We start from the raw sequence: 24,242 nt of genomic DNA on the forward strand, positions 1-24,242 counted from the left end.
AAATGTGTGATCTAGCACAAAGACCAAAAGTCACTTTAACATTTCCTTTTCTTAAACATTCACTTTAACATTTTCCTTTTCTTTTTTTTTTTAAGAATAAATTTGGCACTTGGCCAAAATAGTGTGTACTCAGTAAATATTTGTTGAATGAATGAGTGAATCCCCAACATGCTGGTAGAATTCTCTGATTATCAGGAATTTTGTGTATATATATTTATAAAACTTAACTCACTTTACTCTTCTTAGTTCACTTTTCTCTAGCAATGTACTGTTTCTCATTTTCTACAAACTGTTGTTTCTTTTAGGCAACTACTGTAGATATAGAAGCTGTCTTTCTCTGTTAGTGTAGTCATGGTATTTCTCCCTAACTATTTCTTGGAAAAATAGAGATATTTAAAATTCTGATATGTGTTTTACTTATTTGCTCTTTATTCTCTTTTTCCTAAAAGGCATTTCTTGTTTATTCTTGTTGTGTCTACACCATAGTGTAACGAATAGTCCGTTTTGAAGCTCTGAATTGTTTTTTTCTTAAAGCTGTTCATGTAATAGGGCATTTTAATTATGAGTGAATTATAGACCTCTTTTGTATGTATTTTCCCCCCTCTGGTGGGCAGCAAAACAAAGTTTATTGAGAGTTTAGTAAGGGTTATTGAGTGATAGTGCAAAGCTCCTGAAGAGGGAGGGGACTGGAGAGGGTTGCCTGTGTGTATTATTTTTAATAGTGAGTTTAGAATATTATCTATTCTAGTACTTTTCCTCTGGGCTTGAATTGAGTGACTAATACATTTATATTATATGTGCTATATAATTGGTGAATTTTAAATCCAGTTAACTTGAGAAACTTGGCTTAGAAGTCTTGTTAACCACTAATATAGTCATATAGATAAATGGATGTTTCACTCAGTAGATGCTTTTTAACTGATGGTTAACTGTGTCTGATAGGAACAGGAATTTGTTCAGAAGCAACAACAAGAATTAGATGGCTCTCTGAAAAAGATCATCCAGCAGCAGAAGGCAGAGCTAGCCAATATTGAAAGAGAGTGCCTGAATAACAAACAGCAACTCATGAGAGGTATATGAAATTACACAGCATATGTATGTTGCAAAATGATACCTGAAGACATGGCTCTGGTGTGTGGATATATCTCATATCCATTATATCAAATAATTGGAAATTATTTGATTGCTCTTCTTCGAGTGGTGAAAGATAAAGAAAATTGAGGTTAATAGGAAAAACCATGTTAAATTTTAAGAATTTTAAATTTTAAAATTTTTTATAAAGTTGTATACTGTAAGACATGGAATAATTGCCTTTATGACAAGAGAAGTAAACAGCAAACATTTATCCTTAAAACATCTTTTTGTTCAGATCATGCTAGAACTTTACCTGAATAGTTTTGTATACTCGTTATGCCTTACGATTGTTGGTATACTTAATGGCTACATAATGGAATGGAATTTTAAGCACTTATTTCCTTTAATAAAAAGCTGATATTTTAAAATTTCTCATTAAGATGATTAAAAGGAATTTTGGTGTTAGTGATGGGACATTCTCTGTTTATAGGACATGAGAACAGAATGGTAAGGGATGATAAATATTACCTGTACTCTGGTAATCTTTCATTTTTAGTTCAGAATGTCGTTGTGTGTTTAAGTTAGTATTTATAGAACACTTTTATGTGAATATAAAAATGAAGACCAAAGTACATGTGTAAAAAGAACAAAGTGACATTTTCAAAATTGCTTTCTTCTTCTAGCTCGAGAAGCTGCAATTTGGGAGCTTGAAGAACGACACTTACAAGAAAAACACCAGCTGCTTAAACAGCAACTTAAAGATCAGTATTTCATGCAAAGACATCAGCTACTTAAGCGCCATGAGAAGGTTAATGAAAGGAAAATTGGTTTCACTCTTTAGGGGCACCTGGGTGGCTCAGTGGGTTGAGCGTCTGTCTTTGGCTCAGGTCATGATCCCAGGGTCTGTAGATCAAGCCCTGTGTGGCAGGCTCCCTTCTCAGTGGGGCGTCTGCTTCTGCCTCTCTTTCTATCCCTCTCGCCATCTCCCTGCTTGTGCTCTCTGCTCTCCCTCTCTCTACCTATCTCATAAATAAATAAAATATTTTTTAAAAAAATAAAAGTTTACTTTTTAAAGTTTACAGAATTTTTTCTGTAACTTCTACTTAGAGAATGAATTTTAGATTTCTTTCTTTTTTTAATCCTAAAATGTATTTGGTGAGGTTTAAATAATTAATTGTGTCTTATCATGATCGCAGACTTCTTTCTGAATTTCACAGAAGGTGACTAGTACAGTGCTTTAAGTCCTCTTCTACATTATAATCTTCCTGTCTCAAAGGTAGCTTTTGCGGCTCCATTTATGGTCCAAGTATCTTAAAAATGTAGGCTCCCTGACTTAGTAAAAGAATTTCAATATAAGACTCATGAGGGGCCCCTGGGTGGCACAGGTTGGTTGGGTGTCCCGACTTGGTTGCAGTCAGGTCGTGATCTTGGGTTTGTGGGATCAAGCCCTGTCAGGCTCCTGTACTTAGCATGGAGTTTGCTTGAGATCTTCCTCCCTCTCCCTCTGCCCTTCCCGCTTGTGCTCTCTTTCTGTCTCTAATATAGGTAGATAAATCTTAAAAAAAAAAAAAAAGATTGTTATTACCAAAAGCTTTATTTTTATTATAAATTATATTTTGAGTGAAAGCTTGCTGGTTGATAATGCAACAAAGGAAAGAACAATTTTGAGAAACAACAATAAAATGACATGTTTGAGCATACATGTGGGTATTGAGTATTGAGTTATATCTACATCACAGGATTCTGTTTGATACTTTCTTAGGAAACAGAACAAATGCAGCGTTATAATCAACGACTTATTGAGGAATTAAAAAACAGACAGACTCAAGAAAGAGCAAGACTGCCTAAGATTCAGCGCAGTGAGGCCAAGACTCGAATGGCCATGTTTAAGAAAAGCTTGAGAATTAACCCAACAGCCACACCAGATCAGGACCGTGACAAAATTAAACAGGTAAATAAGCCAGTTACTCTCCTCTTTTTTAGATTTAAAAAAAATGAGTGTCCTTTAGAAGTGTCATGTAATTATGTTGTAAACATTTCGAGCCACCTTGGGCTTGTTGATGTTCTCTTTGGCTTTATGAGTTGGGGCTAGATATGTGGCATATACCAACTTAGTTTTCCAACGCTGGTGGCCACAGAGGGCAAAGCCCTCTGTCCCGTGCCCCACACCAGATCTTGGGCTAGGCTGGTCCTAAGACCAGTCTTGGGAATTAGGTGACTTGGACAACTTTTGAAGTTAAAACATAGAGCTCAGTTTGCTTCTGTAGTCATGGGTCCCACACACAAATGAACTGAGGTTACTAAGCAGATAGGAGGAATAAAGTTTTAATCAGAAGCACCCCCTCTCCCCACCAAAGCCATAATGTAGACTCCAGCTCAGGTTACAGCATATTATTATTACTTGCAACTTTAGTTTATTTGTACTTTAAATCTTGTTAAATTCCTTAATTACTCCTTTGGAAGATGAAGAAATTGCTTGTTAACCGTTTTTCTTATTTATAGTTTGCTGCTCAAGAAGAAAAGAGGCAGAAAAATGAGAGAATGGCTCAGCACCAAAAACATGAAAATCAAATGCGGGATCTTCAGCTGCAGTGTGAAGCCAATGTCCGGGAGCTGCACCAGCTGCAGGTCAGAAACGGGAGCATGGAAACTGAGCTGGTGGGGACGGGGCAGCACAAGCACAAGCGGCTGGTCCGGGCAGAACGGTAGCCGACCAAAATAGAGTATGCTTTCCTCCCGAAAATGCTGGGATTGAGAGGTTTTGTTTTCTGTATAGACCCAAATAAAGAGCAGGTTAGTATCGTCGGCACTTACTTAGCTCTTATGTAACATGATTAATATAAACATGAGGCTACATTATAACCTAAGAAGTTGAGTCTTTCAAAAGCAGTACTGAGTAATTTTAGTTTATTTTGCAGAGAAACTGAACAAAGTTTTCAATATGAGATAGGTGGTTTTGTTACCAGATTTTGAATTTAAAATTTCATTTAGGGAGAAATAGATCATTTTCTTCTAGGTGTTTGAAAATGATAAACTAAAGAAATGAGAATTTTTCCCCTAAGAAATTTAAAGGTTACTTTAGGGGGACTGTTTTGGGGCCTTGCATGGAATATGCAGCCCATCTGGTATGTAGCCTAAAATGTTTAAAATTTCAGAATAGTGTGTACATTATGGATACTCCACATATTTGCTTAATTTACTAGAGTAGAATAGTTCCTAATCCCACATTCTGGTAACAGTGGGAAAATCCATATAAGATGCCCTTAAGTGTCAGTTTTATGAGCAAACCTTCTTAGAAGAAACAGGATCAAACTAATTCTATTTAAGTTCTTTTCATATGGTAAATAATAGATCTAGCTTATAAACTTGCAGAAATGAAGCTATGACTCATTTCATAGTTCTTAGCCTTTGGTTTTCAGGGGAGAGCCTGAGTCTCAGTAATAGTTTGATGTTTAATAAATGCTTTATTATTTGAAGATAATTACATTTGTAAAAAATTTCTTAGTTGACCTGAAAGTTTTTAATACAAATTTTGTTTTCAGAATGAAAAATGCCATCTATTGGTTGAGCATGAGACTCAGAAACTGAAGGAGTTAGATGAGGAACACAGCCAAGAATTAAAGGAATGGAGAGAGAAATTGAGACCCAGGAAAAAGGTAATTTTTTAAAGCTTTAGATAAAATATGTTTGTGTTCGTCCATTTATCCACCCAGTTATTAGCTGTTTAATATATGTCAGGGACAGGAGATGAAGAGACCAAGTCCCTGTCCCCGCAAATGTTCAGAATGTAGTGACAAGCAATTACAGTTCAGTAGGATCATTGCTGTGAGGGAGGTGAGCACAGGAGATAGGAGCACAGTGTTGAGGCCAAGGACAAGGAGTACTTCAGCCTGCCTGGAAAGTTAGGGAGGCTTTACAGAGAAGATGCGTTATAAGCCAAGTGAGACTTCAGGGTGAGTAAGAGCTTGCTAGGCATACAGACAGGTTGGGGTGTGATGGGCATTGTAAGTACAGAGAAGTGAATGGGTGAAAAGGATGTGTATAGGAATCACAAGTCGCTCCCTGCCGTTGGGGCGCTGGGGGAGTGTGCCTGTGTGTAGGCATTAGGAGGGAGAGAAGGAAGAAAGTGAGGGTAGCTTAGTCTGGACAAGTTGACAGGAGCCAATTTACAGGGCCCTCGTGTGATGGTAAATTCACGATCTAGTAAAATAGGAAAGGCTCCCCTTCCCCCATCTAGCTATCAGCCATCTTACCATTTTGTACTTCCTTTTTGACTCCCTGCTGGACTGGCCTGATTGGTCAACCTCTTCAACTCATTTTTTTCTATAACTATGTGATCCTCTCCCTTTGCTAACTCTCAAACTCAAACCTTTGTTTTCTCTTGGCTTTCCTGCCTGCTATAGCTTTCAGCTATTCCTTTCTTCCGTTTATCCAGTTAATCAGTCAATCTGTCAAGAAAAATCTGCATTTAGCACTTTCTGTGGGCTAAGTGTTTCTAGAAGAAGTGAAATGACCAACTCACTTATTAGTGGGGCTTTTAAATTTAAGGTTTATTTATTTATTTATTTATTAAAAAGATTTTATTTCTTTATTTGACAGACAGAGATCACAAGTAGGCAGAGAGGCAGGCAGAGAGAGAAGAGGAAGCAGGCTCCCTGCTGAGCAGAGAGCCCTGTGCGGGGCTCAATCCCAGGACCCTGGGATCATGACCTGAGCTGAAAACAGAGGCTTAACCCACTGAGCCACCCAGGAACCCCTAATTTAAGGTTTATTTATTAAATTTTTATATTTAAATTTTAAAATTTTAAATTTTAAATTTAAATTAAATTTTAAAAAATTTTTTAAAAATTAAATTTTTAAATAAAATTTTATTAAATTTTAAATTAAAAATTTAAATAGGTAATGCATTCATTTGGATTGGAATTCGAAAGGTGCAGAAGGGCGTTGTTTGTTTTTTTCTTAAAGATTTTATTTATTTATTTGACAGAGATCACAAGTAGGCAGAGAGAGGGGAGGAAGCAGGCTCCCTGCTGAGCAGAGCGCCCAGTGAGGTGCTCGATCCCAGGACCCTGGGATCATGACCTGAGCCGAAGGTAGAGGCTTTAACCCACTGAGCCACCCAGGCGCCCCCATTTTTTCCAATTTCTTTAACTTTCTGTAGTCTAGCTTTCATCTCAGACTCCCCAGTTGAACTCGTTGACAGTAGTCATAAGTGATGCTAAGAGCCAAATCCTATGGTATTATCTCACTGTTGTCATTAGAAATCTTGTTTCTTAAAATTCTCTTCTCGGGACGCCTACGTGGCTCAGTCAGTTAAGCATCTGCCTTCGGCTCAGGTCATGATCGTGGGGTCCTGGGATCAAGCCCCACATTGGGGACTCTCCTTCTCCCTCTGCCCCTCCCCCGCTTGTGCTCTTCCTCTCTCTCTCTCTCTCAAATAAATAAATCTTTAAAAAAAAATTCTCTTCTCATCGGACTTTTATGACCTGACTTCTTTGTGCTCTTTATCACTTTTTCTTTGTCTAGACATCTTGCCGCTTTACACCCTTGATGATCCTGTGCCTAGTCATGGCTTCATCTGCTGCATATTTAAGGACAGTCCCAGGACCTGTATAGTAGGGATTGTATAAAGTACAAATTCTGAAGTCCTATAGATCTGGGTTCAGATCTCAGTGATGACATGAGTAATTTTGTCACTTAACATTCCTGCGCCCCGTTTTACTCATTTATAAAACAAATATGACACTGGGTCCATAATTGGGATTGTTAAGACCCGAAAGAAGTGGTATGTGTGCTATAGATCTGGGTTCAGATCTCAGTGATGACATGAGTAATTTTGTCACTTAACATTCCTGCGCCCCGTTTTACTCATTTATAAAACAAATATGACACTGGGTCCATAATTGGGATTGTTAAGACCCGAAAGAAGTGGTACGTGTGCTACACACACATACCTGAGCTGTGGTCAGGGCTGGATAAGTAGTTGCCACCGCTGTTACTGTTTCTTGTTTGTTACTATTGGTTCATGCTCTAAGCACTCGTTTCCCACCTAGATGTTCCATTTCTTACCTCATTCAGGCCTGTATTCCAACATCATCTCACAGAAGATTCCTTTTTCTGATGACTATATATGAAATAGCCTCCATGCCTACTTCAGACATTCCCTATCTCCTCACCTTTGTTTTCCTTCATAACATTCTTCACCACCAGACACATTTATTTATGGTCTGTCTTTTCCCACAAGAATGCATGCTCTTTGAAAGCAAGAGTGTTATTTCTTGGTTCACTGGTATATGTCAACTTCTAGAATAGTTCCTGGCATATTGCACTGCTCAATACATACCTATTGAACATTGACTAAAGATTGTAAGCTCAGTGGAGATAAAACTGAACTTAATAGGGGCGGCTGGGTGGCTTAGTCATTAGGCGTCTTGCCTTCGCCTCAGGTCCTGATCCCAGGTCCTGGCATCGAGCCCCACATCGGGCTCCCAGTCTGTGGCTTGTGTTCCACTGCTTGTGTTCCCTCTCTTCTCTGTCAAATAAATAAAATCTTTAAACAAAAACAAAAACAAAAACAGGACGCCTGGGTGGCTCAGTTGGTTAAGCAACTGTCTTTGGCTCAGGTCATGATCCCGGAGTTCTGGAATTGAGACCCACCTCGGGCTCCCAGCTCCGTAGGGTCTGCCTCTCCCTCTGACCTTCTTCCCTCTTGTGCTCTCTCTCTCTCTCTCAAATAAATAAAATCTTAAAAACAGACAAACAAAAAAAGCGCTGAACTTAACAGCCTTCTCTATCATCCCCATCTCACTTTGTCCCATGCCCCCACACAGCATCAGTGTGCCTCCTGACATCCCTGCCCTCTTTTTTTTTTAACATCCCCGCCCTCTTAATTGACATCCAGTCTAAAAACCTGAATTGTCTTTCATTTCTATCACATCTCATTTCAGTGAGAGGACAAATAATTTTAACTCTCTTTGTGTTATTTCTTTTTCCCATTACTATCATTCTGCTGCTTAAAAATGTTCAGTAATGTCCTAATGGGCCTTCTGATCTCAGATTCCTTTTCCTTTCTTCCTACTTGTCTGCCATCAGAGTATTTATATTCAGGAACATCTCTGGCACTGGCATTGTAGTGTTGATAAATCTTTAGTTCTATCAAAATAAAATAGAAATGCTTCAGTTTGACTTTGTGGCTGTCATATTGCCATACATTGGCCACCAGCAAACTTTCTAGTGTTACCTCCCACAAGCCGCTTTGTTCCCTCTTCATATTCTGGTATTGGGTATAATCACCATTACTCATACCACATCTGTGGTTTCCTGCCTGTGTGCAGGAATTGTCTCAGGCCGCTCTGTCTGGCATGCCTTCTGCATCCTGTCAAATTCTTTTCTTTCCTTTAAGACTGAGCTTGTGTTTTACCTCTTGTGAGAAATGTTCCGTCTCTTTCCATCTTCTGCTCTACTTTGTGCCTTTGCAGCAGCACGTATCGCTGAGTCACTTGTCTGCAAAATCACTGATCCCCCAAGTGTTTTCTCCAGCCCTTACTATATACACTCTGTATTATGGGGATGTAAAGATGATCTGGCTTAGGGCTTACCTTCAAACAACTTAAAGTTCGGTGTAGAAGAAAAGACATGCACATCAAAAACCAAAATAGAAAATGGAAAGTGCTGGGGCGCCTGGGTTGGCTCATTGGGTTAAAGCCTCTGCCTCCGGCTCAGGTCATGATCCCAGGGTCCTGGGATGGAGCCCCGCATTGGGCTCTCTGCTCAGCAGGGAGCCTGCTTCCCCTTCTCTCTGCCTGCCTCTCTGCCTACTTGTGATCTCTGTCTGTCAAATAAATAAAATCTTAAAAAAAAAAAGGAAAATGGAAATTGCTATGTGGGAGAGAAAGGTAGTAGTTAATAATAGGAGCCATCTGTTGAGTATCTGGTATGTGTTGAGTATATCACGATCACATTTAATCCTTACATAACAACCCTGTGAGGTAAGTGATACTCTCCCTGTTTTACAACAGAAGATCGGGATGATTCTGTAATAGAGAGAAGTTAAGTCATTGATCTAAGTTACACATTCGTATGGCTGAGCCAGAGACTTCAACCTAGGGCTGTGCGCAGCCTAATCTAACAGTTGAGCACTCTGGTCTTCTTTAGGAGTGGTCTTCCTATCCTTAGGATAAGATACAGAGTGTTTGAGCAAATAGTTTTATTGTTGGCTGTCCGAGTAAATTCTGTTTGTAATACCAGCACATAATTTCTTTTTCCCTTCCTTTTTAAGACACTGGAAGAAGAGTTTGCCAGGAAACTGCAGGAACAGGAGGTGTTCTTTAAAATGACTGGGGAGTCTGAATGCCTTAACCCATCAACACAGAGCCGGATTTCCAAGTTTTATCCTATTCCTAGCTTGCATTCCACTGGGTCATAACAACAGGAAGCGTTCTGTGGTTGGGTTTGGCTTTTTAGATATGTCATTCTGTTCTCTTCATCTTCTGCCACAATCTATATCAGAGAGCTTATGAAGACAATCACCCGCCTCACCTTCTAGGTGTTTTTTGTTTGTTTGTTTGTTTGTTTTGTTTAGCAAAGATGAAGGGAAAGGAACCCAGACAGATGCTGGGCCATGTTGGCAAAGTGGCATCTTGCAGTAATTCCCTAAGGTGATTTTGTATATTAATCTTAAAAATTGTGTTCTTTAGACACTGTTACCTGAAAAACTGTTAGTATTGATGTTTGAAGTTATTATTATTTTTTAAAAAGCTGTTAGGCCATTGAATATTAGTAAATATCTTTTTACCTGGCCTGACTTCTCAGTGATGCCTAAATTCTGTAGCTGCAACTCTGCTGTAGAAAGTTGGAATAACTTTCTTTTGGTGAATCAGCTCTCAGTGATAAAACTATGAGTTGCTCAAAATACCATGTCGATTGAATAAATAAGTCTATTTTGTCTTTACATAGCAAAGACTTTTAAAAAAGAAACATTATTAAAACAATTTGTCTAAAGTAATTACCTGTTTAGTCATGAGTTAATAATTAAGGGTGCTAATTTTATTAAAATAGTGCCTAAAACACTAAATTTCAGTTGAGTCTGAAGTACGATTTCCTTTTTTGATTCAACAGGGACAAACATCCTTAGCATTAAGCATTATTGTTTTTTTAAATCTTGTTCCTATTACCATTTGATAGAAATTTTCATCCTAAAATATATGTTGTGCAGAGTTGGAAAGATTAAAAAAAGGTAGCTTTTAGATATTGAAATTGGAAATATAACACTCACCAAATTGAAAGAAGTATAGACTTAGGGTCCTACCTTATTGCCTACAATAATCCGTGAGCTGGTTGAGTGACCTCTCCCATCCTAGCACATTTTGTTCCTTGAAATCTCTGCCTGAGGCCTTCAGGCTCTGAGTTACACTTATAAATGTATTTCCTGACGTTTATTGTAAAAGAGGCATTTGTTCAAAATACTTTTTTCTTATTCAAAAAAGGATTTAAATAAAATATTTAGGCAATGTCAGAAATGACTTTGTTGTTGAGAGAAAGTCATTTGTATTTTGGTTTTATTTAGTTTCATGTTTAAATTATTTACTTTGATTTGAGTGGGAAAAGCCTGAAGATCATGTGGTTGCTGATACATGTAATTATTAATGAAATGTTCACTCTTGGTCCCTCTTGTGACTCCCTCTTGTCCCTCTTCCAAGCGCAAGTCCGGTCAGACAGTATTATGCAGTGTACTTTGGTGGCTGAGATGGCCCATTTGTAAATGATGCTTGCTGTTTGCCATTTTCAACCTATTCACTTTTAAGAGTACTAAGTACCAAACTGCAAACGTTTCAGTTTTTACTTATATGACATTTGAGGCTGGTGAAAAATTTAAGTGTAATTTTGTGGGAACACTGATTCATAATAAGAAAATGTAAATATCTGTAGCACTTTCTTGCAGTTAATTTGAAAACTTTGAATGCTGGACCTTATTTTGTCAGTGATTTAGATGATTTGAAAATGCATGTGATTTTAATTTTGTAATTGTTTTGACAAGCATAATTTCTTGGACAACTTTGTAGGTAGCCTTAACTTCTGGCCAAGTTTGTTTTTTATATAAATATATATACATATATATATATATATTATGTATGGTTGTAAATTCATACACTTATCACATTGAATGTGTTACTGTATACAAAACTCTATGCTTTATTCTCAAATGCTGGGTTGAAAATGTTTTGAAAGCCTTTTAAAGTATATATCTTTATAAAGTAATATTCAGGATGATGATGGAAATTGTTTATATTATTATGCTAAAAATGACAGTATAATGTTACCCAATGTATTTAATGATTTATTCGCAGAAGGAGAGAGGAGGAAGGTTCTCATACCATTCTCTCTGTTGAAATTTTCAGTTTATTGGCTTTATAAAAAAATATTTCAGGTAGTGTACACTTATTCAGTATCTTTTAAAGAATAATCCTGTGTCTTAAATAGTTTGTGGCACATAATTAATTTGGTCTGAATATTTGATTCTTTTTATTCCTTTCAACTTGACATGAGAGTATTGAATAAAGAAAAGAGGCTCAGAGTAGAACGGTTGACACTCTGGTAAGTTTGTTAGCAAATCTTGTAAAACCCTTAAAACTGCCATTTAGATTCAGTGTTTATGTAGGGGTTCTCTTTCAAATACGACCATATTCGTGTGGGGGCAGGACTGCAAAATGATACATGTGTAGAGGTGGAACATACATTTTAATGCTTAAAGTTACATAAATCTTTTCAAAGAAGGTGTTTTGTTATAGAATAGGCTGTTCTAACCCAACCCTGCTCACTTCTTGTTGGGCCCTATATCCAAATAGATAATAGTGATCATTTGGGGTTTGTTTTTTTTTAAATTTTTTTAATAGTGATTGATTGTTCTTGCATGAAGTGTAGGTGAGGAGTTGGGGAGGGGCACAGACTCCTTTGAAAGAGTACAGTCAGATCCATTCCTGACTTGGTGGTTTTGTGGGCGGTGGCAGAATGTGCTATGAAATGCGTAAAAGAAATTGTCCGTGCGCGCCTTGACGCCAGCCTCCCCCTTCTCCCTGTGTGCTGTGGATACGCCACACACTGCACTTCTGCAGGCCTCGCTCGCACAGCCGGTCGCACCAGGTTGCCTTTCCTTGTCCTGTCAGTCGTAGTTGGGTGTGAATTGCTGAATTAGCTGCTATTCTTTATGAAGTCACAATTAAGCTTTTTCCTACCCTTTTCAGTGGGGAACCTGTGGGGGGGCGGTGGGGATAAAGAGGAAATTGAGAGTGCTTATACTTTGTTGAAAATATTAGAACTTTCCTGTGACAGGATATAGCAAATTGTAATTAAATATAAACCAGAACCAGAGCTACCTCTAAGTAGTGTTTCCTCAAGCACAAAGCTCTCAGGCATATGAGACCCTCTTTAATGGAGAGTCTCTGATTTCTTGAGCATCAGCGAGTTCAGAAGTGACTGTCTTTTGTACTCTGTTAGTTCCCTGGTAACTACACACTTTCTCCCATTCCACACTGTGCTTAAATGACAAAGACTCTTCTGAGAAGCCAAATTCTGTCCAAGATGAGCTCTAGGTATTGTTGATTAAAGGAAAGCCTGGAACTGGAGTGGAAGAGGAGAGTTACTTACCAGTTCTGAGAGTCTTCCAATGAAATAAATCACTTCTTTTCGGGGAAATGATCTTTTATAGAAAATGGGATATTTTAAGTGCTTTTCTTGAAGGCACAACAGTTAATGCCGCTACTGTTGCTAGTCTGTGGCTGACATGGTTTTGACATGGCTTTAAATTTTCTGCTAAGCTTGAGTAGAATGTTACACCAGTTAATAAATGTTGGCTGCAGCTTTTGGTGATTCTTTGCTGATTTTTGCATAATAACTTCATGAGCTAAATTTTCAGGAAGAATTTTGTTTCCTATTATGCCTCTTGTCTATTTGGGAGCAACATGTCTTTTCAATCTTGGGATTGACAAATGAAAAATAAAGTTATTTCTTAATCTACTCTGGGAAGCAGTTTTTTTTTTAAGAATCTTTGATACTGCGTTGTCCTTCTTGAGAACATTTTGCAGCATTTTTTGGTCCTAGTTTTATTTTTAACCCTCACAGTCCTCCAGGCCTTTGGACCCTTCTAGATTTACCTGCGTTCCTACCTGACTCGTCACCACACACAACAATGTAGTTTTTACTGGTAACTCAGAGGGGGGTGTCTTTCAGCATATAAACCTCTCCTTTGGGTGGTGCTTAAAATAGTTGTGTATATACATACTTTTGTATGTATATATATGTAAATTTTTCTTCCCTTGGGATGGATTATTTTTCTTGCCAAACATTTTCACTTAACCAAATGACCTCACTTCTAAAAATAACCTCATTTCCTCATTGATGTGTTCATGCAAGATTCAATCAAAGCAAGATTCATACAAGATCCAGGCACCGTCATCTGGCAAGTGTTCAGCTTGGCTGGAGGGAGGCATGATGTGTCCATTTCTAACCCAGGAGCATCACACACTATCAAGCTCATTCTTGACTTGTGTTTTTTAAGTGAAACAAGAGGCTCAGATCCATCACCATCCAGCTGAGGACATATCTCATGTCTGCCCATCTTCTGATTCTGTCCAGAGAAGGTAGCAAATTTGATTTTTACCCTTTTTCAGTCGCATATAGGACCCTGAAGATTCTGGATAACTTGGAAAGGTAAACGAAGTAACTAAGGACCACTCTGCTCAAGTGTGATTAATATAAAGGTAAGGACCAATTAATGGGGATCTAATACTTGATCCCCCAAAGCTACTATTACAAAAATAACTTGATTCAGCCTTTAAACAGTTAAAAATAGGTGTGATGCAGTCATTCATTTATACACCAGAATTTTACATAGTGAAAAGTTTGAAATTCTCAAGGTCTTACGAACTTATTTTGTAGAACTCCCATGCTGATTCGTAGCAGGTAGCGGTCAGGTTGTGGTCAAGCTGGCCAGCGGACCACACAGAATGTTTGGTGCCTCACCAGGTGTTGCTGTTAGCAGTTTTCAGTGCACAACTAAATGGTATGTTTTTTTCCCAGGATCGTATGTGAGGTACTTGGAAGAGACCACATGGAAAGTAAACTATCCAGACTTGTAGAAGGTAGACCCAGAGAAGTCAATTCATTTTAGTCCCATTTTTTAATGATCCAGAAGTGGAGAGTTACTGCTGGTCACATTTCACAAGTTGGCCCAGTGTAGCCTTCTCTGAAGTTGAGTGATTTTACTGTGCATTTCTGTGGGGCTTTTGATATTTGTGCATTTTAGGGAGTTTTGGTCGTTGGTCAGACATACATTGTTATGTGCACCCTACAATCAAAATTCTTTTGTTCCAGGATAAATCACTCCATTAATTGCAAATAATCTTGTTGCCCATCTGTTGCATATGTGTTTATTTCAAATTGTGTATGTTCAAGGAAAACCTTCAGATGCTTTGTAATCGTCCAGAGTGAATTAGTAGTTGATCAAGGTCTCCCTTTAAAATCTTGGTGACTAAACAAATGCCAAAAATCTGTGTTCCAAACACAAAGAGTTTTGTTTTCTTCTATGGTAGTAGGAAGAGTTCATAGTATATGGCTGACCGCAAACTTTTTTCCCCCCTCTATCTTTCCCTTTGGTTTTCTTTCCCTCTTTTTCATTCTTACTTCTGGTCTTCATTTTTCATTCTTTCCTTGTCTCCTTATCTCCCTCTCCCGTTTCCCACTTTTGCCTCTCTCTTCCTCATTTTCCTTTTCTCTTTTCTTTTTTCCATTTTATTACCTTTTTCACTCCCTCCTGTCCCCTCCTTGTCTTTCTTTCCTGCTGTCCTGCCTCTATTTCTGTCTCCACCTGCATCCCCCATTTCTCTTTCCTACTTTGTCTCCCTCCCCCTTCCTCCCCTTCTCTTTTTCATTCTATTTCTTCCTCTCACTTTGGTTAGATGGATCACACTAAACATAATATTAAGAAAATTTTAATAGGAAATTTTTGCAATTGAAATGACTTTTCATCTAACAGACCACATACATGTTTTAGATACTGAAAAGTGCTTAAAAACCAACTCTGCCCAATCCCCTGTGCCATTTCCCAACATCGAGTTTTCTATTTTCCTTCCTTCTTCACTGCCTTTCCCCCTCCCCCCTTGCTGTGGTCTAGTTCAATAGAACACCTCTCTAAATGCTAGCATGCCCCTGTAGAAACAGACCATACCTACAATCAGACTTTCTAAGCAAGTGGGAATAGGATAGGTGGTGAGAAATGACTATTAGAAACCCTGTCACCACTTCAGGGGAAGTGAATTTCTTAATTTTTTTTCAGTTGCAAGAGTTGCTTCTTAGCCAACTCCTTTCTATGACTAGAGAATGCAGAACCAACAGGGAGGAAGGAGCAGACAGCACAGCCTCGCAGTGATAACCAGAACAACCGCATCCCTGTCTTCCCTTCTCTGGCTCATTCTTAGGCAAAGCTCAAGGACTCCTAAGCCTACTTCTAGGTGCTGGGCTTCCCCGGGCTGCAGCTAGAACTAAAGCAGCCCAGGGCTCAGGTCGCTCGAGCAGAGCAGCCAGGCTTGAGCTCTGCAGCTGCGGCTGCTGTCGCGGCATGCTGTGGAATGGTTCAGGTTTCCACTGGTTGATATGTCTATACAGAGAATGTTCCAGACTAACACAGGTGTTCTATTTAACTGTCTGGCTGTGCTGTCGCAGTAGGAAGGGAGCCTCCAGCTTCCGCCCTCGGAGAGATGCTGACCCGAGCGCCATAAGCCACTGCAGGAAATGGAGCCAGCGGCTGCTCTTCCAAGCTCATGGCTTGATGCCGACACTTCTCTTCCTCCGCCCCACATAGACTTGGTCACCTGGAAGTTAGAAGAGGAGGAAGTTAAATATCTTGTGGTCTATGGGCCTTCAGCTTGGGCGATTACATAGCAACTGTGACAACTGCAAAACGGGCTTGAAAGATGAACTCTTTTGTAAGACTTGGTGTATTTAAATTGTTTACCCTATTTCATCACTAAGTGGTTAAGCTGTTCTCTTTTCCTGCTCTTTTCTGCAGGAATTGGCACTCTCTTTCCTTTCTCCCCGGCTGTTCATTTCATTGTTATGCAAATGATGCTGCTGGCAGCATCTGCCTTTAGTAATTGGCATTTGCCTTAATTTTTCAGACTTGCTCTGCTCTGAGCATCAGCCTCCCAGCACTGCAGAAACTCAGGCAAGGCTTACCTTTGTCTCCTTTTTCTCCCTTGTGCCCTCGAGGCCCGGGTGGCCCAGGCCGACCTGGTGGTCCTGCTGGGCCCCTTTCACCTGGGAGTACAGAGAGGGTTGTGCTTAGTCAAGTGAGGGCTTGGGGCCTGGAGAGGCCACACACATAGGTTCCTAGACAGCACTGGCAAGGGGGTGGCTTCCCAGCAAGAGGGGGTGGTTACACAGGATCCTGGTGGCTTTTCCCTGCCACCACTTACCTTTGGGTCCTTGGGTGCCCACCTCTCCTTTCTGCCCAGGGGGGCCTGGAATGGCTCCATAAGCTGCAGGGCGAGAAGACTGGCCTCAGACAAGCGGTCATTCTAGAGCTTGAGAGGTAAAGGGATTTGTTCACAGAAGCACAGGAAGGGAGTGGTAGAGTTGGGACCCCAAAAAATCAGAGTTTAGCAGATTTTCAGCCTATCAGGTGTTAATAGCCCAAGGTTTTTCAGGAGACTGGTTTCTCCCATGTGAGACTGTGCAGCAGAGTGAGTGTCGGGAAAGCGCCCAGAACTGCCCTTACTTCGGAAAAAGTCCATGAGGTCCTCGGTCACATTGCTGTAGGCAGAGAAGACCTTGCTGATGCCGGGGGGGCCCTGGGGCCCTGGCTGGCCCGGCGGGCCCTGGACAGTGTAGGCCATCCCCTGCAGCAGGCCCTGACCTGTGAAGGACCAGAGTGTGGGCACAGGCAGCAGAGTCCCTCGGCCCCCTCCTCACAGAAGAGAACCCTCAGATCGCCAGCGTCCCGCTCGATGAGGTGGCAGCAAGGGAGAAGCCCTGCTGGCCTCTTTTGTCGGCCTCCGCCGCCCCCCACCCTGTGGACTGGCCCCGGACTCTGCTGCCACAGCCTTTCATCAGAGGCTTGCTGACAGCAAAGCTGTGCTGAGAAGGTACAGGGAGAGAGGACTTCTTAACAGAACAACCTTCCCGCAGCCCCACCAGAAACCATCCTTGTCATAAAGACTTTTCAGAGCCTCCACTAGTTAGCTGGGGAAGCAAGTCCAAAGACCCCAACATGCCCTGTTCTCCATAGCACGGGCCCTGTCCTGGGGCTCCTGAACCAGGCTGCCTGTGAATTGGGTCTGGGCCTCCTGCCTTCAGTCCCTGCCCATCTGATTCGAGAAGTGCTGTCCCCACAGCCTAGGCATTCCAGAAACGAGAGGGTGAGTTTCTGGAGCCTATAATTTGAGCTGCCCACGGACTCCCCGCCTCCACCCTCCCCACAGCACCGAGGCCTACGGGTCGGGACTTACGTTGCAAGCTCTCCGATACCCGAACAGCCAGCTCGTTGTAGTCCAGACCTCCGGCAAAGCCAGCTCCGAACAGTCCACCTTCACCACCGTACATGCCACCTTCTGCTGCTCCCCCGTAGCCTCGGTCCAGGCCCATGTCCAGGCCAAAGGCCCCCCCTTCACCAAGGGAGCCTCCACTGGATCCTCCTATGCCCATGGAGGAGCTGTAGGAGGAGCCCCGACTGACCGACGCGCTGTGAGAGGAGGACCTGCTGCCCCGGCTGTAGGAGCCGTCCATGGACACGAGGCGGCTGTCCCCAGGCGGCCCCTGGGGTCCTGGAGGGCCCGGTGGGCCCACGATGAAGCTCCGCACATCCGGGCCTGCAGGAAGGAGCCGCGTTAGTTGGGGCTTAGGTCTGGGGATGGAGAGGAAGGGAGTTAAGAGGCCTCTCCCAAGGTCTCACGGCCCCGAAGCAGGATGCGAACCTCAAGGCACTTGGCGCTGGAGAAGGAGTGCTGGCGAGGAAGAACTTGGGCTCTCCCCGCATTTGGCATTTGGGCCCCCGGGTTCGTTCAAGCACCAGCTGCCCTCTCCCAGGGAGGAGCAAGGTCTGGGAAGGGGGCACCTACTCGTGAGGTAGCTGATCAGTTCACTCCGGAAGCTGTCGCTGTTTTCGGCCGCGTAGGTTGCCAGAGCTCCCGAGACCCCTGGAGGCCCTCGAGGACCAGGAGGGCCTGGAGGGCCTGGAGGGCCAGGGATGGAGGACACACCAGCAGCTGAATGGGAGGCCAGAGAAAAAGAAAGGTCAGGGATGGCCCAGTCGGGAGGCTGAGTTTCCAGCCTGTGCTCAGGGGTGCAGCTCCTCTTGGAAAGAAGGGGAGGAGGGAATACTGGGGGTCCGGCTCCTGGCATTACCCTGGAGCCACTGCTCAGACCTGCCTTTCCACTCCCAGTTTGGAGCCTCACTCGACCCAAATCCCATCCCCCCCTTCCCCGTTCCCTGCCACACGATCACACTTCCGTTCATGACACACACTGTTCATGATTTCTCTACGGGCTGCACCTGGGAGTATGGCCTCTCCCAACCAGTCCCCTTGTCATAGCTGAAAGCACCTCAGAAGCAAGGGTGTTGCTCTCCAGGACCTAGCCCTGTATGTGCTTTAAGAGGACCGGGTGACTGGCCCAACAGTTTCACCCTCTCTGGCTGCCCTCCCTGAGCCTTACTGTGCAGGTAAGAAGAGAGGTCTTCCACGCTGATGCTGGACCACACGTTGCCTGGGATCCCTGGGGGCCCAGGGGGGCCAGGGGGCCCAATGATGCCTCTGTATTCAGACCCTGAGACACCAAAGAAGAGGACAGAGTCCACGGGGGTCTGGGCCAAGGGCCTCTGCCTTCCATCCCCAAGCCATGTGGACAGATGGCTCGTGACCAGCCTTACCTTGAAGCAAGGAGAGGAGCTCTTCGTAGGATGTTCCTGGCAAGCCAGGGGGTCCCGGGGGGCCAGGAAGCCCAATGCTGATTCCAGAGCCTGAGGAACAAGACCCCAAGTTGTGACAGGTTCACACTGCATGGGTGCGTGCGACTTGTGTGTGAACTCCGTACAGGCCAGTGGCCCGGCCACTCACTCCTGGCTTCCTTGGCCGGGCTTAGCGGGCGACCTGCTCTAGGGCCACAGGTGGGAATGGCTCTGAACACGGCCCAGTCCTCCTGGGCTTGGTGCCACCTGGCAGGGGAACATCAGGGGCCAGTGCAGACTAGTTCAGTGCCGCCCCCACCCGCCCCGCGCCGCCCTGCCAGGGCCCTGCTGACCGTCTGCCTGCAGTGGGCAGGCCTGGAGGGCAGACACTCACTGGACATGTAGCTGAGAACGCGACTGCTCAGCTCGGCGTAGTCCAAAGACTGGAGGGTCCAATCTCCAACCAGATACTGACGCAGATACTGCCTCACGTCATCCCCTGCAAGGACAGGCTGCACTGGCGTGGGCCCCCCCAGGCCACAGGGCTCCCGCACCACCACGCGGCCATAGCTAGTTCCGCCCCCACAGGCTGGCCCCAGAGTTCTGGGGTCTCAGTGCACAGAGGGGAGCTTCCAGGTACCCAATAAGGCACCTGCTGGTTACCTAGCACTGGAGACGGGGACATCTGCTGCCCCCGTACCCCGGAGTATGGACTCAACGGGCCAGGATGGAGGAGGGGCACCTCCTCCCTCTGCAGCCCTCACCGGGCTCAGCTCAGACCTGGACCAGCTGTGCCTCCAGAGCCCCCACCCACAAGGCCACGCTGCGGGCACTCACGTTTCAGCACAGCCACGATGTCCTCAGAAGAGATGGAGGCAGAGGAGCTGATGCTGTACCCCGAGGCTGTGGGGAAGGAGACTGTGTTACCTGCTCGGCAGGACTGAAGCACCCCCTCTCCCCGCTGCAGCCCCACCAGGACCGGCCAGCCAGCCGGTCCATTTGCGGAAATGAATCATCGGGGGCGGGAGGGGCTGTTGGGGATGCGTGGAAAAAAAAAAGATGGTTTTGGTTTTGTGTTTGTTTTGTTGCGTAAGAAATGAAGTTTGTCTTCCAGACTTTGCTTTAGCCCAACTCCTGCCAGATCCCGCCAATCTTGTTCCCTTTTCACACCCTTAGGACACTTCTGTTCATCACAAAAAGGCTCATTCCGCGTGGCTCTGCAGTGTGGCCTCTTCTTAACCTGAGCAACCCCTTCTTGAAGCTCAATCCCAGTGGCCCGAGAGCCACGGATTCCGAACTGAACTCCACATCCAGAAGGGCGAAGTAAGTGTGGGTGCTCTGGAACAAAGTGACCAAGGGCAGGAGGGGTCATTAAAGGGGTGGGGCGAGGCTCACTCTGCAAGTAGCTCCCGACACGGCTGGCCAGCTCTGAGTAGTCGAAAGTCTCCCCCGCAATGGTGGTGACAGGCCCTGGGGGACCGGGTGGTCCAGGGGGACCCTGAACTCCAGAGAGATAGGCCCGAATGCTGTCGCCTGCCAACAAAGAAAGCAAAGTCAAGCCTGTCCCCGAGAGGGCATGTCTTCCCCCGAGATGACCTGAAGCCCTGGGTGGGATGTCCTCCCCGCCACATACGTGGCCCAAGACGGGGCCAGCAGGAAGCCTAGACTCCTGGTTACAGAGAGAGACACTGAGGCCGAGCCCTGCGCTGGGTCGGGGGCTACTTGAAGACTGAGGACAATGAGGCTCTGACAAAGCTCTGTGCCCACATTCTTGGGCTTCACAGCCTCACATACATGAGGAGTACAGGGATGAGGTTGGGGGCGTACATTTGTGTGAAAGTGTGTGTGTGGCTGTGTGCACATGTGGACAAGCGTGTGAGTGTGGGGGAGGACCGGACCAACCTGTGTGGGGAGCGGGGAGAAGGCGGGTGTTAGGGGAGCGCATGGACATGCGGTCCTGGCTGCAGGTGGATTGCTGACCTAGGCTTGGCCTACACACTGCTGTCCTCTGCCACACCCACGCACGCACGCGCGCACTCGTGCACATGCAAGCACACCCCTCTGGCCCTGCTCGCCGCCTCCAGCTCCCACCCACTCCCCTCCACCACTGCCCCTGCACTGGTACAGGCAGTGGGACCTGCCATGTTTCCTTACATAAGGAGGAGGAGACTGGAGGCTTCCTGAAATAGCCGGGCTCCAGAAAGCACTGGAGATGCCCCAGCCAGAGCAGACGCGCGCACGCACACACGTGTGCACACACACTCAGGCCCCGGTACTCACTCTGCATGTACTCAGAGATGTACTGCTGGATCTCCCGGCCAGAGCTACTGATGGAGCCTGGAGGCCCTGGGGGGCCTGGGGGGCCTGGGGGGCCTGGCACGAACATCGTGCTTGACGACGATCCCCCTGCAGGAAGGAAAGCCTTCTGAGTCTACTAAGAAAAGCCCACCAGAGGGTCGGAGAAGGGCCCAGACACGGCTTCCACAGCCCGAGGACAGAGGATCTCTCTTAGCAGGAGAAAGAGGATGGTGGCAAGGAGGAGGGTCCCTCCAAAAAGAGGAAGGGAGTGCCTGGAGCAGCCATGTCTGAAAGGGGCTCAGAGTTGAGCTTGCCCAGGCCAGACCCTCCCTTCAGCAACCTGCTCACTAGCCCAGAGGCTCCCTCACCTCCACGTGCCCCTGGCTCCAGTGTCCGTTCTGTTCATCATTGCCCGTTGTTAGCCACCTTGCTGGGCAGGGTCCTCCCCTCCCACCCCCACCAACTTAGAACCACCGTAAAGGCAGCACCGAGGCCTAGCACGTGGAGAAGAGACCTGATCAACACTGAATCGTGAGTGAATCCATGTCCTTGCTTTAATGAGGGGAAAAGAACTCTGGTCACCTTTGGTTCTTACCTTGAGAGAGACCACCAGGAATGCCAGGAGCCCCTGGGACCCCAGGATCACCTGGAATCCAAAACGAGAGGCGCTGTTGGCATCCCCTCATCCAGGAACTCTGCCCTGGTTAAGCCCACCCTCGTTTATCCCCATGTGACTCCACAGCTGTCCCCGTCTCTCGTTTCTGCAGTGCCCGCCACAGGCTCCGCTCAGGCAGGGGTTGTCCTCACGGCCTCCTCCCCCCTCCCTCCAGCCTCGCCTTCCTCCCACGCCTTTAGCATGAGTGCTCCCTGCCTTCTGTTCCGACTCTGGGTGGCATTCTTGCGCTGAGGCCTGTCTTCTTGGCTGTTCCCCTCACTGACCTTTGTCCCCCTTGGGTCCCCGGGGGCCGGGTGGTCCCTGCAGGTTGAGTCCAAGGGAACTGGAACCTGGAAGCCAACACCACACAGAGCCGTCAGCCAGGGCTGAGGGGCTCCGGTCAGAGCCTGCAGTGGGGGCGGGGGCTTAGCACTTACCGGAGGTGGAGAACCCGGGGAGGCCTTGCTCGCCTGAGGGACACACCGGAGAGGGGTCAGTCAGCTGCGCTCCTCTTCCTCCTCCCCAGGCCCAGCCCTCACCCCCCCTTCCCTCCCAAGCCTCCCCAACCTAGAGCTGCCCCGGGCACACGCACCGTGCACACGCCTTCCCAACCATTCAGACGCCCACACGTCCACCCGCATCTGGACAAAACGCATTCACAGGGAGCTCAAGGCTCTCAGAGGATCGGCTTTTGCCACCCCAACCCTGCCCCACCCCACATTTTGTCTGATGCCAGCTCTACTGTACCTTGGTGTCCTCGGGGGCCTGGGGGGCCTGAGGGAAGGAGAGAGACCGGAGTGAGACACATACCTACTGGGTGCCGTGGCTTCAGGGGGCCTGTAGGGGCAGGGCGTGGGGCTCCTCGTGCCTCTGCTCCCAGCAGGCCGGCCCCCGCCGAAGCTTCTACCCACTGTGACCCTCACCCCACGCTCCCGCCGGCCGAGCCCCTGAGGGGATGCAGGAGGACACACACGTGTCCCAGGTCGTCCCGCCTCTCCTGGCCCCCTTGAGTAAGCAGGGGCACACAGCCTTCTGTGCCCTGACACAGGACTCACCTTGGTCTCCCTTGGGGCCGGGGGGTCCCGGGGGGCCGGGGGGTCCCGAGAAGAAGGTCTCTGCGGAGGAGAAGGAGTTTGGAGTGCGGGCACGGTGGTACTTGTGCGACCACAGCACCCAGCACGGAGCCTGGCACGCTGCGGCGGCTCCCTCCGCGCTTGTCAGAGGCGCGGATAAACAGGCGGAAAACCGGAAGGTTGGGTAGAAATGAAAACGAGAGAAAAAACTAACAAAGATGGTTGGATAGAGAGATGGCGGAGTGGATTTTCCAGGAGGGACAAATTCTGGGCTAACATTTGCTCAGAAGTTATTTCCATATGTTTCCGTGTCATACTGTCAACGTTTATCTCCTTTCATGTGTGTGTCCTGTCTACTTATCAGACCAAGGCTTCGCAAGGACGGAAACCAGGTGCCCAGTCATAAACCAGTCAGCCCAGAAGCTCCCCAAGCGCAGAACTGGCTCCCTCCCCTCGAATAGGTTAGAGGGCTCGCTCAGGGTGGCTGGGCTGGTATGGGTTCCTGTTCTACCTGCAGAACTCCTGCTCTATGGAGTTTATGCAAACACCCTGTGGTAGAAGGTCCGAAGGAGGAAGCATGATGAGCAGGTCAGGAGGACCACATGCCTGGGACCCCAGCACTCCTGGAGCCAGGGCTGAGGTGGAAAATGGGGGGGGAGGGGGTTGACACTTGACTCTGTAACATTACCTGAATTGGTCAGGAGAGATCCCGGTGGGCCTGGTGGGCCTGGCAGGCCTTCTCCTAGATAAAAGAACCACCAAGACTTTGTAAAGCCCAGTCATGGACCAAGATCCCTTTGCCCGGGAAAAGTGGCAGGGAAGCTCTTTCCTGAGAGCCAGGCCTGAGCTCTGGGCACCATGGTCTTCTGTCTCTCACCAAGGAGCTTAGCTCTCACCTGCTGGGCCTCGGGGTCCTGGCGGGCCTGGAATGGAAGGTCCTGCAGAAGAGAACAAGCAAGAGGCCATGCTGAACTCGGGGAGCTGACCTATGCTATGAACAGGATCTCAGCTTCCTAAGTGCCATGTCCCCCACAATCCCCACCTTCCAATGACCCGAGATGCTCACCTGGAGGCCCAGGTGGTCCAGGTGGGCCTGGGGGGCCTCGTAAATCAAGACCTTCTGTGGAGGGAACAAAAACAGAAAGGAGCGGAAACTTTCATGAGGCTGTTCTCTGCCGGCCTCACCCCTCATTAGGATCATCAGTGC

General features: G+C 46.0%; 2 protein-coding genes across 3 annotated transcripts in view; one reads left to right on the plus strand and one right to left on the minus strand.

The window, feature by feature from the left end:
• Nucleotides 1-13,086, plus strand: part of SLK (STE20 like kinase) — a 63,920-nt gene extending 50,834 nt beyond the window's left edge. For both annotated transcript variants that reach the window (XM_044240448.1, XM_044240449.1), the window contains 6 exons: nucleotides 943-1,072; nucleotides 1,758-1,882; nucleotides 2,837-3,025; nucleotides 3,577-3,702; nucleotides 4,617-4,730; nucleotides 9,353-13,086. In XM_044240448.1, coding sequence (XP_044096383.1) covers nucleotides 943-1,072; nucleotides 1,758-1,882; nucleotides 2,837-3,025; nucleotides 3,577-3,702; nucleotides 4,617-4,730; nucleotides 9,353-9,499 — 831 coding nt within the window. In that variant the 3' untranslated portion in view covers nucleotides 9,500-13,086. The remainder of the gene's footprint in view (nucleotides 1-942; nucleotides 1,073-1,757; nucleotides 1,883-2,836; nucleotides 3,026-3,576; nucleotides 3,703-4,616; nucleotides 4,731-9,352) is intronic.
• Nucleotides 13,087-15,043: 1,957 nt separating this feature from the next.
• The window catches only part of COL17A1 (collagen type XVII alpha 1 chain), a 52,050-nt gene continuing 42,851 nt past the window's right edge, over nucleotides 15,044-24,242 (minus strand). Inside the window, exons 38-57 of the mRNA XM_044240450.1 lie at nucleotides 24,102-24,155; nucleotides 23,932-23,973; nucleotides 23,724-23,777; nucleotides 23,018-23,077; nucleotides 22,710-22,736; nucleotides 22,400-22,432; nucleotides 22,247-22,312; nucleotides 21,903-21,953; nucleotides 21,290-21,415; nucleotides 20,405-20,542; nucleotides 19,847-19,912; nucleotides 19,404-19,508; nucleotides 18,992-19,081; nucleotides 18,778-18,888; nucleotides 18,183-18,329; nucleotides 17,574-17,933; nucleotides 16,844-16,981; nucleotides 16,542-16,604; nucleotides 16,303-16,383; nucleotides 15,044-15,938 (exon numbers count right to left, since the gene is read on the minus strand). Of these exons, the coding sequence (XP_044096385.1) occupies nucleotides 15,886-15,938; nucleotides 16,303-16,383; nucleotides 16,542-16,604; nucleotides 16,844-16,981; nucleotides 17,574-17,933; nucleotides 18,183-18,329; nucleotides 18,778-18,888; nucleotides 18,992-19,081; nucleotides 19,404-19,508; nucleotides 19,847-19,912; nucleotides 20,405-20,542; nucleotides 21,290-21,415; nucleotides 21,903-21,953; nucleotides 22,247-22,312; nucleotides 22,400-22,432; nucleotides 22,710-22,736; nucleotides 23,018-23,077; nucleotides 23,724-23,777; nucleotides 23,932-23,973; nucleotides 24,102-24,155 (1,865 nt within the window). The 3' untranslated portion in view covers nucleotides 15,044-15,885. The remainder of the gene's footprint in view (nucleotides 15,939-16,302; nucleotides 16,384-16,541; nucleotides 16,605-16,843; nucleotides 16,982-17,573; nucleotides 17,934-18,182; nucleotides 18,330-18,777; nucleotides 18,889-18,991; nucleotides 19,082-19,403; nucleotides 19,509-19,846; nucleotides 19,913-20,404; nucleotides 20,543-21,289; nucleotides 21,416-21,902; nucleotides 21,954-22,246; nucleotides 22,313-22,399; nucleotides 22,433-22,709; nucleotides 22,737-23,017; nucleotides 23,078-23,723; nucleotides 23,778-23,931; nucleotides 23,974-24,101; nucleotides 24,156-24,242) is intronic.

The sequence above is a fragment of the Neovison vison genome, chromosome 2, assembly GCF_020171115.1.
Source record: "Neovison vison isolate M4711 chromosome 2, ASM_NN_V1, whole genome shotgun sequence".
NCBI lineage: Eukaryota > Metazoa > Chordata > Mammalia > Carnivora > Mustelidae > Neogale > Neogale vison.